At 39.0% G+C, this 15,484-nt stretch overlaps 3 protein-coding genes across 3 annotated transcripts; 2 read left to right on the forward strand and 1 right to left on the reverse strand.

Moving 5' to 3' along the window:
• Nucleotides 1-631: 631 nt before the first annotated feature.
• ATC70_002139 (uncharacterized protein) lies at nucleotides 632-2,607 on the forward strand (the record flags this gene model as incomplete). Its single annotated transcript, XM_064821521.1, has 8 exons — nucleotides 632-827; nucleotides 882-1,000; nucleotides 1,062-1,085; nucleotides 1,146-1,290; nucleotides 1,341-1,724; nucleotides 1,782-2,432; nucleotides 2,484-2,500; nucleotides 2,563-2,607. 8 exons carry the CDS (start codon nucleotides 632-634, stop codon nucleotides 2,605-2,607), a joined length of 1,581 nt encoding a protein of 526 aa, XP_064681207.1.
• A 4,436-nt stretch (nucleotides 2,608-7,043) lies between these two features.
• ATC70_002140 (uncharacterized protein) lies at nucleotides 7,044-12,215 on the reverse strand (the record flags this gene model as incomplete). Its single annotated transcript, XM_064821522.1, has 1 exon — nucleotides 7,044-12,215. One exon carries the CDS (start codon nucleotides 12,213-12,215, stop codon nucleotides 7,044-7,046), a length of 5,172 nt encoding a protein of 1,723 aa, XP_064681208.1.
• Nucleotides 12,216-13,835: 1,620 nt separating this feature from the next.
• ROM2_2 (RHO1 GDP-GTP exchange protein 2) lies at nucleotides 13,836-15,355 on the forward strand (the record flags this gene model as incomplete). Its single annotated transcript, XM_064821523.1, has 6 exons — nucleotides 13,836-14,155; nucleotides 14,224-14,388; nucleotides 14,448-14,780; nucleotides 14,836-14,933; nucleotides 14,989-15,128; nucleotides 15,185-15,355. 6 exons carry the CDS (start codon nucleotides 13,836-13,838, stop codon nucleotides 15,353-15,355), a joined length of 1,227 nt encoding a protein of 408 aa, XP_064681209.1.
• Nucleotides 15,356-15,484: the final 129 nt, after the last annotated feature.

Genomic DNA, 15,484 nt, shown 5'->3' on the forward strand with positions numbered 1-15,484 from the left:
GAGTATACTGTATATCCTGGTCTTGTTATTATATGCATCCGTAGCAAGCAAGAAGCTATCAGTCTCATTTATCAGTAGATTGGATGCAAGAAATCTGAATTGTTTGCTATGATATAAATACCCTGTTTACTGCTGGCTCAGTAACCAATTTTTCTTTCGCTGCCACTTTATATCTGTAAAAGCCAACCTATCGGAAAGTTATCTATCAATGCTTGCTCGAGGTGCTCATGGCTTGCGTGATTGATGAAGTTTGAAAAGGTCTTTCTCAAGTGGCGCGGAAGGTAACACCCTCAGCAAAAAGCATTTTTCGATATTATCAAGCAGCTGACAAACATTGGGCGGAACAACTATACAAGCACCAGCGATGAGTTCCCGTGTCTTGAACGTGATGCGTCGAACAAGACAACAATACAGCAATTCAACAAGTTGTACGTTTAATCATTCTCTTTTGATTGTGCATGCATTTGCCTATTTTATGCCTTGAGATAGATTCTATATTGACCAACTTAATAAAGCCAAAACTAACTGTGTAACAAGTACAGCATGTTTTAAAGCAGAGGATGGAATTCAAATTTAAAGCTGCTTGCTCCGGTCCACATTCTCCCATCTAGATAAATATTATCTACAAAATATGCTGACAAAAGACGATACTGTGAACAATAACAAGCGACACTATGAGAGAATCCCTTCAGTAGGTGATGGTAGTAGCAGCTTTGAAGTGGACCAAGTCATAATAGATGCAGACGTAGAGAAGAGAACCTTATTTGTATATGCGCTTGTGTTTTGTGTCTGTATAGGTGGATTTTTGTTTGGTTACGACACTGGAGGTACAGTCGATAGTGTCAATTGCACAGCAAAGAGTGTCTGATTATCTACGTTAGTGATATCTGGAGCATTGCAGCCAATACAGACTGATTTCATCATGTCAACACGGCAAAAAGAATGGATAGTTGGCGCAACCACCCTAGGAGCTATTTTTGGTGGGTTTTTTGCTGGTCTGGTACGGATGCTTCTCTAATTGAATCTGGAATTGATGATATTAAATGTATGTTCAATGATAGCTGTCTGATAGATTTGGTAGAAAGGTTTGTTTGACTGAATAACTACAAAAATTCAACTCATTTATGCAGCATCATGACTTACAGCCGCTTGTATTATGTGCCGCTTCTATTTTCATCGTGGGTTCCTTGATGCTTACATTTGCAATGAGCTATACAGCATTACTGTCTGGAAGACTAGTTGTTGGGCTTGGCGTTGGCAGCGCTTCTATGATCATTCCCGTCTATATCAGTAAGTCTGATGAATGCGTAGTTTTACATAATGACTAAATGTTGATGTAGGTGAGGTTGCCCCTAAGAGCTTTCGTGGTCAGCTAGCAACATTGAACACGCTTGTCATTACATTTGGCCAAGTCATGGCCTATGTTGTCAACATTGCTTATGCACAAAAACCAAGTGGCTGGAGATATATGTTTGGAGTAGGCGCTATTCCTGCTATTATTCAGCTCATCATCATGCCATTCATGCCTGAGAGCCCTCGTCGTATGGTAGCCATAAACAATCTCGCTGAAGCAAAGCAGACACTACAAAGGATCTATGGCTCATCTGTATCTGACAGATTTATTGATCAGGAAATTGAGACTATACAAGAGGATATGCTTCAGAGCAGTCTGGGAACATATCGAGACTTTCTACTACGCCAAAACCTCAAACCACTGCTTATTGGTATGTACATAGAACGACGAGGTTACACCATGTTAATGTATATGGCACTTTTCATAGCATGTATGCTACAAGCTGCTCAACAGCTCTCAGGATTCAATACAGCCATGTATTACGCAGCAACCATTCTCCAAATGGCAGGCTTTCAAGATCATCAAAACTCGACAGTGGTGGCCCTTATTGTAGCAGTAACCAACATGGTATTCACCATGATTGCAGTGACATTGATTGATAAACGTGGTCGTCGCTGTATTCTTGTTATAACCATGCTCTCTATGATTGTCTGTTTATTCGCATTGGGTGGTTCCTTTGCTGTACAACAAGGAGGATTTATCCCAAAGCAAGACGAATGTGTAGAATACACTAGCCATTGTTCACGTTGTATCTTGGATGATCGCTGTGGCTGGTCCGCAGATCGAAATACATGTGCACCCATGTCAAATACTACCATGCTGTACTCCTCTCTAAATGCTACTTGCCCTGAGAAAGCATCTGATGGCCTCATTACCTTCATGCTACTCTTCTCATTGACTGCCTATGTTGCTTCATATGCTACTGGTCTTGGTTACATCCCATGGATTATTCAGAGCGAGCTGTTCACACTGTCGCTGCGTGGTAAAGCAAATGGTATAGCTACAGCTACAAACTGGGTATGCAATTTGATAGTGGCGTCTACATTTCTATCCATGACAAATGCATTATCGGCTGCAGGTACGTTCTGGCTGTATGCTGGTATATCCATTCTGTTATGGATAGGTATAGTTAAATGGTTACCTGAGGTACGTATAAAACATCATGTTGCGAATATAGCGTCTTGTATATTCATCAGGCTATCTCATAGACATCGGGCAAGTCATTAGAAGACATACATGCATTGTTTCACTGAAACAGAGACTTGTATCATCATAGACATAATAGGTTGGGATCAATGATAACATAATATGCGCTCAAAGTGGCTTTTAAATGAATAATGCATGAGATCTAGAGTTTGAGATGAATGCTTGTGCTCGCTTAATAAAGATATTTGCACTAACCGATTATTATATCAGGTGTAATTGTATCATATCTACAAAAGAAGCCCGTATTGATCTTGGCTCATCCGTCTCATCTGATATTTTCCCATAAAACCAAATGGTTGTTACTATAGGCTGAGATCACTTTGTTCCGTTTTCCTTTCCCCGTACAAACTTTTACTATTTCACTGGATAGCATTTTTTAGAATAACGAAATATAGACAGAGAAAATACAATTAGAACTGAATATATTTATTATATTATTCCAAGATTGAATGAGGATTAAAACTAGGGTAAATTTCGAAGGTGTTTATAGTTATTTGACAGTGCCGCAATGATAGGATTTTGATCTTGTATACGGGATAATTGTATAAGCCTTGAACCAGTTAACAAAGATGTGCTGCGTAAAAACTTATAGACCACCGGTCAGCGAAGAACAATGAGGATCCACAATAGAATGTTCTATATAGTAGATTTGAAGGAAGAACATTTGTCAGAATTGAAGCCCGCTTTCAGAGACAAAAAATCATACGCTACCGTACTTCAGGAACTAAGATACAGATTAGCCATTTGATGGCACCACTCTTGTTCCTTTGCACTGTCTGAAGAAAGCGATCTCAATATACCACGCATTTCTGCTCCTGCTCAATCCTTCTCATGTATTGCACGCTGCATAGCATCTTTGCCTCTGAGATATGATCTATATCTTAAACAACAAAAGCGTCCTGCCGACCTGACAAGCTTCTCGTTCAACCCGAAAAAATCGTTAGATTCAATTTGCATTATATCATTAACGCTCAAGTCTTAAAACTACTGGAATCGAGCATTTCAAAAAGAAAGATCTAACCGTCAGAATTAGAATAAAAGCGTCTATAACTTAGGGATTGAGTTCCGTACAGTGCAGAACATCAGGGACATTAGATAGAACTGTAATTCATTTACTTTTCTGGCAGCACAACATACTACAACTTATTTTTAAACCAAATTCTGTGCAAATATAGCTATTTTGAAGCACGAATAACTCATGCTACAAAGCGTTCTGGACGTTTGGAGTAGAGCTAAACGTCTCTCCTTTGATACTCCTTACTTACTGACGCTTTAACTCAATTTTTTTCGGCCATTGCAAATCCATGAAAATCCTCACTTTTGGATGAGTACTAGCAAGGGAAAATTCTTGAAAATCAAACGATCGCGTTTTTCACCCAAAAAGCGAAAACTTTTTCTATAATACATATTATATCAAATTGATCGTAAGAATGAAACGCAACATCGGAAACTACTACTTTGAAACCTTTATATGCTAAATGTTGACATATTCACAGAAATGTTGTTTTCATATTTTTGCAAATTGCTCATTATTTTCGGTCTGAAAGTTGATAGTAACCAGCATCATTTGATGCGCCTCTAATAACTCTCTTTAAATGCATTAGTAAGTAAAGTATAACAACGACAATCTCATAGTCAAATTTAGGAAAAACGTTTAAAAAATGTAAGACCAAGTCAAATTTGAACACGAAAATACCCACTGCACAGTTTCAGATTAAAGTGCAGTATTTACGGCTGCCACCACGGCAGAAGGCTGAGGCCGAATCTACTGGTCGTGACTTCGGATACGGCGTCCTTTCATTATTCCATACCTCCGTTTTTTTTCCCTTTTTGCAAAGCGCGTTTAGTATCAAACCATATTGGTTTTGGAACCCTTTTGATTGAAAATAACACTCTAGCTTTTGATGACACGGCCTTGCACTGTTACAAGTGCTTTATACTGCTTCTTTAAAGTGAAATATAGTAGGTACCATTCAATAACTAGCACCGGAAGATGTAGAATCAGCACTAATCGAATTTGTTTATTAGGTTTCGACAATTTTTTTTTGCCTGTTTGACGTGGGTGCTGCTGCCATTACTTCTCTTCTGCTATTTCTACTGCTTGCTTCTTTGGTTTATCGTGTCTAGTGGTTGCTTTTTTTAGTCATTGTCTGGTCTCTGCTGGTGGCGTTCGTTCTTTGGTTCTTTTATGGTGCCTGTGTTGCTGCTGCTGCTGTTGCTGCTAATATGGTCCTTTCTGCTCTATCTGTGGTGGTGACAAGTGATAACTTCTTTGGTCTTTGCCTGCTCACTACTGATGTCGTTTGTTCTTTAGTTTTTCTATGGTGCCGGTGTTGCTGGTGTTGCTGCTGCTAATCTGGTCTTTTCTGGTCTACTGTATTTGGTGCATGCTCGTTCTTTGGTCTGTCTCTGGTAATTGCCTATACTCTTCTGGTTTATCTATGTCAGTGGTAAGTGGTAAGTATCTTATTTCTTCTGGTCGCAATGATATAAAACTTCTTTGAACGCTTATATAATTGCTTCCTTTCTTGTGATAACGCATTCATGACGTTTGCCTTGTTGCGCTTTCTTCTTTATTTTCTTTTACTGGCGGTGTTTCCTCTGTGGCTCTACATGAAACAGCATTAGTCATTATGTTGTATTGCATATTTATAGTACTGCTGTTGCTCCTGCAATTGTGCGTGTTTGTGTTGCTTTACATCCGACTATTACCGCCATGCACGTTGTTCATGTATGCATTTTTGTTACAACAACAACGAGCTGTTCTGAACATCTTCGATGTTGTGTATGTTATACTTTTCTTTGACTCGCTTAGCGTGAGTGTTCCTTTTTTGCTTACATACTACTATACTTCTATAGTATCGTAGCATGTAATTTTCTTTTCTATTATTATTATGTTTCTTTGAAGCATACCTTTTTTTTACGTTGTGTGGATGTGCCTATCCCTGAAGCTCAACAAGACTTTATCCGAGGCTAGGAGGTAGATAGGCTGCCTCCACTTGGTTATCGCTACTTACTTTAGTGATGATTGAGGGTCTCAATGCCAGAATTTAAAAGCTAGGTGGTGTAAGTAAGGCATGCTCTAGCACCTGGGGGAAGTTTGATGATAGCAGCGGCTATATTGCTATTATAGCGGCGCTTAAAATTTTGCCTCACATCAAAACAAGGGGAAACCCTCGCAAAATTTTTTTTAGGTCAGCGGAGTTTTCAAGCGATTTGATTGGCTGAGAGGTCCAAACGGCGAAGGGTTATAACTAGTGGTTTTCATATTGCTCTACCATTCATCTTTGCCATAAAAGGTTATCCAAATGGACACAATTGAAATATTTCCTTAATAGTGTATGATGCAATTATTTGATATAATATCCATGAGACAGTTCCATGTACGGGATGTCTTTTAAATTCATTATTGCGTAAGGAAAGTAATGTAATAATGATTCGCATTGGATATGTTTCAATGCACATGATTGAAACATTAGTATAGTAGTATATAATTAGCCTTCCTTTTGACAGGTATTAATAAACGTTAGTCAAAATATTTATCATTACTCCTTATACTTTTATTACACTTAATCCACTAACCTTAATACTACTTATTCAATAATATTTACATATATTTTATAGTAAGTATTGCTCAAGATAGCTAAGGATCTACAAATAGTTGCACCAACAACCTGCTCATTCTTAGTACATCTTCTGCCTTCCCTCTACAAGGTCATTGTACTCTCATCATTACAAGTTATACATTAATGGGCATGGCAGTGCACTAGATACAAAGCCTTCCCATAACCAAATGCTCTGCCAAACATCTGTCCTATGCCATTGATTTCCAACGTGCCTCCATTTTATTAGCTGCTACCTTCTACCTCATATCAAAGATTCTGGAAGTACAAAAGTGTTATGTCAAAATACAATGTAAAATTGAATCTGCCAAAGAATTACACTTTTATTGAGAATGCATCCCAAGGATGCATTTATATACTTTTCATTATGCTAGGGTTTACAGCATGATGATGAACTATAATACAAATAGGTTTACTATCTACCCAACAATTGATTTGTAAATCATGATTAGCATGATTTACCCAAAGGACCTAAGAATAGCCTAAAACCTTTAGTGTGAGACCTTGCTATGACATTTGATATAACACCACCCCACACCAGCATAAGACACATGCGAAACTTGGACATAACCATTGTTGTAGTAGATTGTAGTTGTAGTAGTTCATATAGTATATAATAGGCCGACATAACAAAAAAAGAAAAAAAAAGAAAACCATCATTAATATATGACAATCTGGTGCATGTTACTGCTTGATTAATCTTATGTATAGTAAACATGAATTGCATATATAACTTATGTATAGATTATTGGTATAGATAATTAATCATTAGGGCAACCGTTAAAAACCTATACACATCCAAAACCCGATGGGACAAAAGGAACTGTGAACAGGAAAAGGTATAGCCTTTCACCAAACAATTATACATCATCTTTAGCTAATAACCTTTCGCGCTTATTTCTTGATTTAGTCTCTCGCGTAGCAATCTCTCGGGTACTCAGAGCTTTCGGTGCCTTGCCCTTAGATGTCTTGCTATTATTAGCATTTACTCGCGCCCAATACTGCTTGACCACATCAGGAGAATCAAACATAGAGGGAGGTTCCCATGAATTCCAATCTTCACTATAACCTTTCCATTTTACCAAATACTTGTAATTGGGTGCGCTACCTTTGTGATTGATAATAGCTTCGACGACATACGCATTTGAAGGATTGTCTCTAGTATCACTTGTGCTAATCAACTTGATTTGCTGCGTAGGTACATCTCTAGCTAAGAACGAGTTTGTTCTATCAGTAAGAATATAGCTTCCATTTCTAGTATGACCATGAACGTAAAATGGACCTTCATAATTTGGATCCGTCTTTCTGTTCTTGTTCTCAATATTCTTTATCATCACAGTAGATCCAACAGGATAAGGATTTTCCAAGATTCTGTGTCTCTTTCTAAAGTATTTACTATCCTTATCTTGCGTCTTCATTATCTGATCTCTGATTGCTGGTACAATGATTCTATCAATAAGATCTAGCTTCTCTTTGAATGCTTTCACATCAATTTCTTTCTCATGAAGAACAGGTTTATCTCCTCGATAATCCTTGAACTCATTGGGTAGTCTGTGGAACATTACTACGAATGGCATCATTCCGTGTAATCTCGATCTGTGAACATTTAAGCTTAAGGCTGTTCCATTCAGGTACAGATCCCAATCTTCACTTCGACCTTCCAACATCTTCATGATGATTGTCTTACAATTCTTAACTGCCGCTTCACAGCAACTGTTGCCTTGTGGTGTAAAGGCCAAACTAGCTCTATTCTCCACTCCTGCATGCTTCAGGATCTTTTCCAACAGGACATTGTGAAATTCAGCTCCACGATCATGTCCTACCACCCTAGGGTAGCCTAACAGGGAAAATATGGACACTAATTCCTTTGCAACAGTCGTAGCAGACTTGTCAGGAATAGCACGCAGTACAATAAAACGTGAAAATAGATCCAATACCACAAGGATAAAATTGTTGCCTCTAGGCGTTGTACAATCGAAACCACCTAGATCAAACACAACATGATCCATAATGCCTTCAGGCGCTTCTTGCTTTGGAGGATGATATACATGCTTTGCTAGATTGAACTGTCTGTATTTGTGGCAATTACGGATGTACTGGGTTATATCCTCTCTTAACCCTTTCCAATGCATGTTCAAATCTTGGTGTATTACTTGCTCCATAGCATGTATACCGAAATGGCCTAGCAGATGAGATTTTTCTAATATGCTCTGTTTCTCTTCATCAGTTGTAGGCGTTTGATAAACATCTAAATGACTGACGCAAAAGTAAAAATCTTCATTCTTTCCTTTCAATGAATTCGCATACGCTGTCAACTTAGAGTTATTAAATAGATCAGAAGTCTTATTTGGAATGATTACTTTACTGGAATTGGAGATGCCGGAAGACTCACATGATAAAACTGTGTTCTTATCTTGTGCTCCCTTGATATCTTTTTTCCCCTTTTCCTCTTCATTCAGTACTCTTTGCTTCTTGTTCTTAGTAGCTGCTACTACCTCATCATCATGAGTATTCTTTCTCTTCTTATTACCCTTTTGCTTAACAATATCCTGTTTAATCAATATCTCCCTGTCGAGATCCTTGATGGAACGTGTATTACCACTCTCCACCAGCGTATTGTATGGCCAGAAAAGACGCGACAATGTATCCGCCAATATATTGTTAATACCACTGCAAAACGTAATATCGAAATCCATTTCAAAGATAGTATCATAGTAGTTCTCAACCATTCTATCCAATTTAGGTTTTGTATGTAAGAACAAAATACCACGATTGTCTACAAACAAATGAAATGGGCGTCCATACAACCATTGATGGAACTTTTTGAATGCGTACACAACAGCAGCTAATTCACGTTTGGAGCTTCCCCATCGTTGCTCTGATGGTCCCAAACTGCGTGCAATGAAACCAAGATACTTGACTTTATTATTGATTACTTGATACATTGCAGCACCAATTGCATATGCAGAGCTATCCGTTACAACACATATGGGATAATTCAAGTTGGGCACACTCAACACTGCTGAGCTGACTAACAATTCCTGCAACTGCTTCATCAATGCAGTGTGTTCCGGCTTCCATACTTTGGTTATATCATGTGCGTTTCGAAGCTTATCTAGTGGGGCTGTCAATCTTGACAAGCAAGGTAAATTGGATCGAAAGAAATTGATCAATCCAAGGCGAGACATCAGCTCACGACTACTCTTTACGACAGGATCCCAATCCAATACGTTGGAAACCTTTCGTGGATCGAGTGCTAGTCCATTACTAGATAGGCAGAAACCCAAAATATAGATGCTCTTTTGTGCAATATGCATCTTTTCCGTGTTGATACGTAAGTTAGCTCTAGTCAAACGATCAATAACTGTTTTGACAACCTCTGTATGCTTTTGTAGGTCGTTTTCAGTATGGATCGTGACATCGTCGATGAAATGTGTACAGACATCACTTAGATCAGCCAGCAAATTAGAAAGAATTTTCTGGGCATGAGATGAGACCATAGTTAATCCGTAAGGGCAGTGAGAGAAGGACCACGTCAGTCCATTCATGTCGGTAAACGTTAAATAAGGTCTTGATGCCTTAGCTACCTTAAATGCATGGAAACATTGCGATAGGTCGATTACCGTATAGAGGGAATGCTTCGACATTTTACGATGTAAATCACTTATCAAAGGCAATGGGAAACGTTCAAGCTTCTCTGGATCCAATGCATTATTAATCAACCGACAATCAATCACTACACGGTGCTCTTTACCAGTGTATTCGCCCTCACTGTTCTTCTTGCGTACAGTGAAAATGGGAGAGTTATGAGGTGTATTAGGTTTAGCTCGTTTGATCACACCATTTTCACGCCATTTCTCAACTTGCTTTTGGATCACAGGTCGCATTGCTTCAGCAATTGGAAATTGTCTTCGACATGTGTCCGAAAGTGGAGTATCCTTCTTTATAGGCAATCTAATTTCGCTATCAGGCAAATTACAATATGCTTTAGGGCTGATACTAGTGTTTGCATCAATGAATGGCTGTAGTTCATTCATCATCAATTGACGCTCTTCCTTAGATCCATAAGGATCCTCATTTGGTTTGTATGGATTGGGTTCAATATCAGGAATCTCATATCCAATTCGATCAGACCAATCTGCAGCAATATTACCCAATGTAATACCAACTTTATACAGTAGATCCATGCCAAACACGCAATGGACATCATCAAATAAGTCAAAAACTTCAAATTTGGAATAGACAACTTTGGAGCCATAATTAATCTTTAGTTCCTCTTCAGTTTGTCCTTTACGATTAACAACAGTGTTACTTTGAGCCAGCTTAATAATACCATTTTTATTTACAACATTTAATTGCATGAAATCAAGTAACTTGGGCGAGATTGCACTAAATGTACAACCAGTGTCCAACAAAAACCATGTGTTAACCTTAACACCACTCTTTGATTCTAATATCACAGGTAGATAAAGAAGTCCATTAGTGTCCATGTTATTACTAGGCATCTTTTTGAAATATTCATTATTCAAATGCTTACATTCACTATCAGTATCCATGGATACGACTTCCTCCTTTTGCTTGTCCTTTGTAGAAATTGTGGCAACAGCAAAAGTTTGATCACTTTCCTCATCAGAGGATGACGAATCAGTATCATCATTGGAAGCAGGTCTTGGCACAATCAACTTGCTCTTCTTCTTTGTTATCTTTTTGATATTTTTGGGGTTCTTCTTGCATAATGCCTTATGCGCATACGTAAATGGTGTGAAACCACAATCATAACATTTAAGAACTTCACCAGGACTATCATTCCTCTTTCTTGATTGCTTGTCATGGCGGCGACCAGCACGACGAGTTTTCTTGTTGCTCAACGAAGCAGAGCCCTCAGCACGCTGATGTGCCTTGATCGCATCCTTGATCTTATTGTTCAGTTCAGCATCCTTTCTCTGCTTTTCCTGCCTATAATAATCATCTCTTCTCAACAAATCGTAGGCACTGCGCAACTGTGAGATAGCAAAATCCAAAGTGTCGCTTCCCTTGGAACGGGCTTGTGAAATGCCCATAGACACCGGTCCATACAAGTCGATATCCAGACCACGAAGCAGATAGTCTACCAGAGACGTATTTTCCTTGACTCCCGCTAAGTCCTTCAAGGAGTTAAACCTGTCAATGAAGTCTTCTAGATTGTCACAGTTGTCCAATTTAAGCGTCTTTAGCTTATTGAGTGCAGCTTTTCTTTCTTCTGCTTCCGAAGGGCTATATTTCACCTTGAGCTTGCTCTTGAACTGGCCCCAAGTAATTTCGGGATACTTTTGTATGATTTCTCTTGTCCAGGCAGACATACCCGTGGACATTTTCGGCTTAATAATTCTCTTCCAGTTTGCTTCGATCGACACACCACGAGACTCCAGTACATCCTGGAATTGTTGAAGGCATGCATCCATGGTAGGGTAGACAAACTTCTTGTTGTTAAACTTGTGTCCTTTCCATTGAATATATGGCGTATCTGGAGGTACTATGCTATTAGCAGCATTGGAATAGGCCATAGATGGGGAGAGCATTGGAGTATCATCAAACAACAAATCGTAGTTTTCCTTAGCCATGGTCAATTGGCGTTTCAGGGCCCCAGCATTGGATGCAAGCGTGCCATCCTCAGGCATAGTGATAGACAGCCTTGTAGCCTCAAAAAGCCTTCTCCTCAACATCTTGATGTCCCTGGCCATGCTAGCCTGATGATCCATTCCCAAGGGTTGGATCTCACTATCGAAATCAAATTCCAATAGCTCACCACTATCATTCATGATAGTATCATTATCAAGAGTTGACAGAGCGTCATCGCTCAATGCCTGATCAATGCGAGCGTCTTCGCTACAAGCATCAATACCATTATGCAGAGCATTATTGCTCAATGCATTGCTATGTTCATTTTGTAGAGACGACAAAGATGAACCAGAACCAAAACTTGCATCTCCCGATGCAGAGCGATGACCAACACCAGCTCCAACAGAAACAGTAGTAGGGTTTGCGTTATTCATAGTAGTAAGTGTAAAAAATTTATGGGATTCAAAAAAGTGTTATGTCAAAATACAATGTAAAATTGAATCTGCCAAAGAATTACACTTTTATTGAGAATGCATCCCAAGGATGCATTTATATACTTTTCATTATGCTAGGGTTTACAGCATGATGATGAACTATAATACAAATAGGTTTACTATCTACCCAACAATTGATTTGTAAATCATGATTAGCATGATTTACCCAAAGGACCTAAGAATAGCCTAAAACCTTTAGTGTGAGACCTTGCTATGACATTTGATATAACAAAAAGTATATCCGGTTTCGAGACTTGGTCTGCCCAAAATCAAATTTTGAAATACTGATACTAGAGCTCAGAAAGTAGCATGTTTCCTAGTAAAGTTTATTTTGAAGCTATCCATTTCTGAGCAACAATGATGTATCATTTCTAAACCGGATCTCCAAATGCGTAGAAACAAGCAGCCGATCACATCAGATCATAAACTTTGACATGAAACAGGATTCAGTTACGATCTATATCATGGCATGTTCAGGATAATAGATTGAATCTATTATCCTATCACCCAAATCAACCCATCTAATACCTTATCCTCACATCAAATCCCTCAATTCGAATAGTATATAAACCCTCTTATTTTCAATGTAATAAACGATATTCTTTACCTGATTAATTTCATACTCTTTTTTTATAAATAATTTATTTCTGTAAATCAAACAACCCACCATCCAATCTAAAATTCAATTAAACCATTGTTTTTCTCATGTAAACAATTTCGAGCAATGAGCTATGTAAAGAGAAAACTCTCTTATTAAAAGCTTTTGATTGCGAGTAATTGCGAGTGCTAAATCGATGGATTAGGTATTGGGAAACGTAGTACTGCAGACCTCTTGTGAAATCTTCCTCTGTTATGGTTTGGCCAAGGGTCAAAGATGCGTTGTACACTTTATCTACACTCAGGTTGCCTCTTGGTAGATAGAAAACAGATTTTCAGCAAAATATATGCCAGGCTGCCAGCCTTAGATTGTCACCAGGAGAAACTCAGAATCACCAACTTTATCCCTATATCCCAATGAACACTGGAACTCGATCACTGTTTGCCTCTCAGAAACCTCTCAGAAGCAGATATCTCCAAGAAGTTGCTTACTGAAAATTTCACATTTAATCTATCAGTAACACCAAGTTAATGTGTCGATCTAGAAACCAAGTAGTCTGAAAGAAGAAGCCTGGAACGAGTAAATTGGCCAACATCATCTAGAACAAAGTTCCTTGTTTACAATAAATGAAATTAAGTATTGCATATATGATTATACATACAATATGTCGCTGAATGCCTTATTTGCATAGCCCTAAGAAATTTCTGATATTTCTAATACTGCAATATAAGGCGCTCGCATCGCAAGTACAGTTGACATGGCACATGTTTCAAAGATCTTAAATAAGCTATTTTTCTGCGGAATCTTACGCGGCCAAATCTCCTTTTTCGGGGAGAGCAATCAGTCTGATCTCGATAACAGAGAGTCCATTGAACCGAATGAGCGCACATATTTTGTGTATCGTGGATTTATTTTGTATAAATATAGAGCTTTTTTTTTCAAACAGTTCAAGGAAAAAAAAAATGCTCAAACGAGTATTTACCACAACAGCTGCAATTGCCATGATGACAACTTCCACTATTCACACTGCACCTGTGTATGCACAAGGCAACAGCAACAAAGATCACCACGATGGCAACAAATTCAAGAATCCATGGCCATCTTACACTCAATTTTCATATACTGCTCTGCCGAAATTGTTTTGGACCATGAACCTCAGTGGCACTGAAAAGAAGATTCGGCCTACCGATTTACCTCAGAAAGTAGATATCAACTGGGATCTGATTAAGAAGAACAGCGATGAAAAGCTGAATGGCGATATTACAGCCACCTGGATGGGCCAGTAAGTTGCCGTTGTTTGTTTGTTTGTTTGGTTGTGGTGTTGGTATTCAGATGTCTCTTGCATTCTAGTGCTTGTGTCTTGTTGCAGCTCAGAGGCTTCAATGTTCTCTTTGACCCCATCTTTTCGGATAGATGCTCACCTATTCAGTTTGGAGGGCCCAAACGCTATACGGAGCCGCCATGCAAGCTCTCTGAATTGCCTCCCATTGATGCTGTAGTCATTTCACATAATCAGTAAGTTAAGTATAATCTAACCGTCAGTATACACCAGACTGACTTGCGTCAAACACCAGCTATGACCACATGGACTTCAATACCATCAAACAATTAGACACATTGTATCCCAACTGCAAATTTTACGTTCCTTTGGGCAACAAAAAGTGGTTCTCCTTGACCAACAAGGTAGACAGTGCAGGCAACGATCGTGTTATCGAGTTGGATTGGTGGGATAATGTGCATATTGTCAAGGACAAGACTCAGGAACAGATTAGATTGACCTGCACTCCAGCTCAACATCAGTCTGGTAGAACGCCATTTGACAAGGACAAGACATTGTGGTCTTCCTGGAGTGTGGAGGCCTTGGACAAGGAGGGAGGGGCAACACATGGCAAAGTGTTCTTTGGAGGGTAAGCAAACTACTGAAGAATGAAATGATAGTCGACAGCTGACAAGCGCCTACAGTGATACAGGCTATCGTGGGATTCCTCTCAATACCAAGCCTGAATCAGAGTACAATTACGAATATCTGGATACATTACCTCACTGCCCTGCATTCAAAGGTAATCCATGTTTTGCATCACTGCATTAATAACCAACTCATGCTGTATCCATAAGAAATTGGCGATAGAATTGGCCCCTTTGATTTGGCACTGATCCCAATTGGCGCCTATTCTCCCAGATGGTTCATGTCGCCATTCCACTGTTCCCCTGAGGATGCTGTAGATGTACATAGAGATATCAAGAGTAAACAATCTGTAAGTTGATGTTGCTTTAGTATGAAACCTATAGGCTCAACTAGAGCGCATATTAGATTGCCATCCACTGGGGCACTTTTGTGTTGACGGATGAACCTGTGCAGGATCCTCCTCAGCGATTGGAAGCTGCAATGAAACAACGTGGGCTCAATGCAGACGACTTTGGTGTTCTCCCATTGGGTGGCAGTTTTACCACAACAGCCAAATCGACCACTGCCTTGCTCTGAAGCCATGCTTGCCGATTCACACCAACAATCTGCCATGTATTTATTAAATTAATAAAAACCTGTCTTTTCATTTCTCTCTCTTTTTTTTTCCTTCTCTTTCTATTTATTTACTTTATTCATTCTCTTAAA

This window comes from Mucor velutinosus (genome assembly GCF_035048745.1).
Source record: "Mucor velutinosus strain NIH1002 chromosome Unknown tig00000093, whole genome shotgun sequence".
In the NCBI taxonomy this organism is placed as follows: domain Eukaryota; kingdom Fungi; phylum Mucoromycota; class Mucoromycetes; order Mucorales; family Mucoraceae; genus Mucor; species Mucor velutinosus.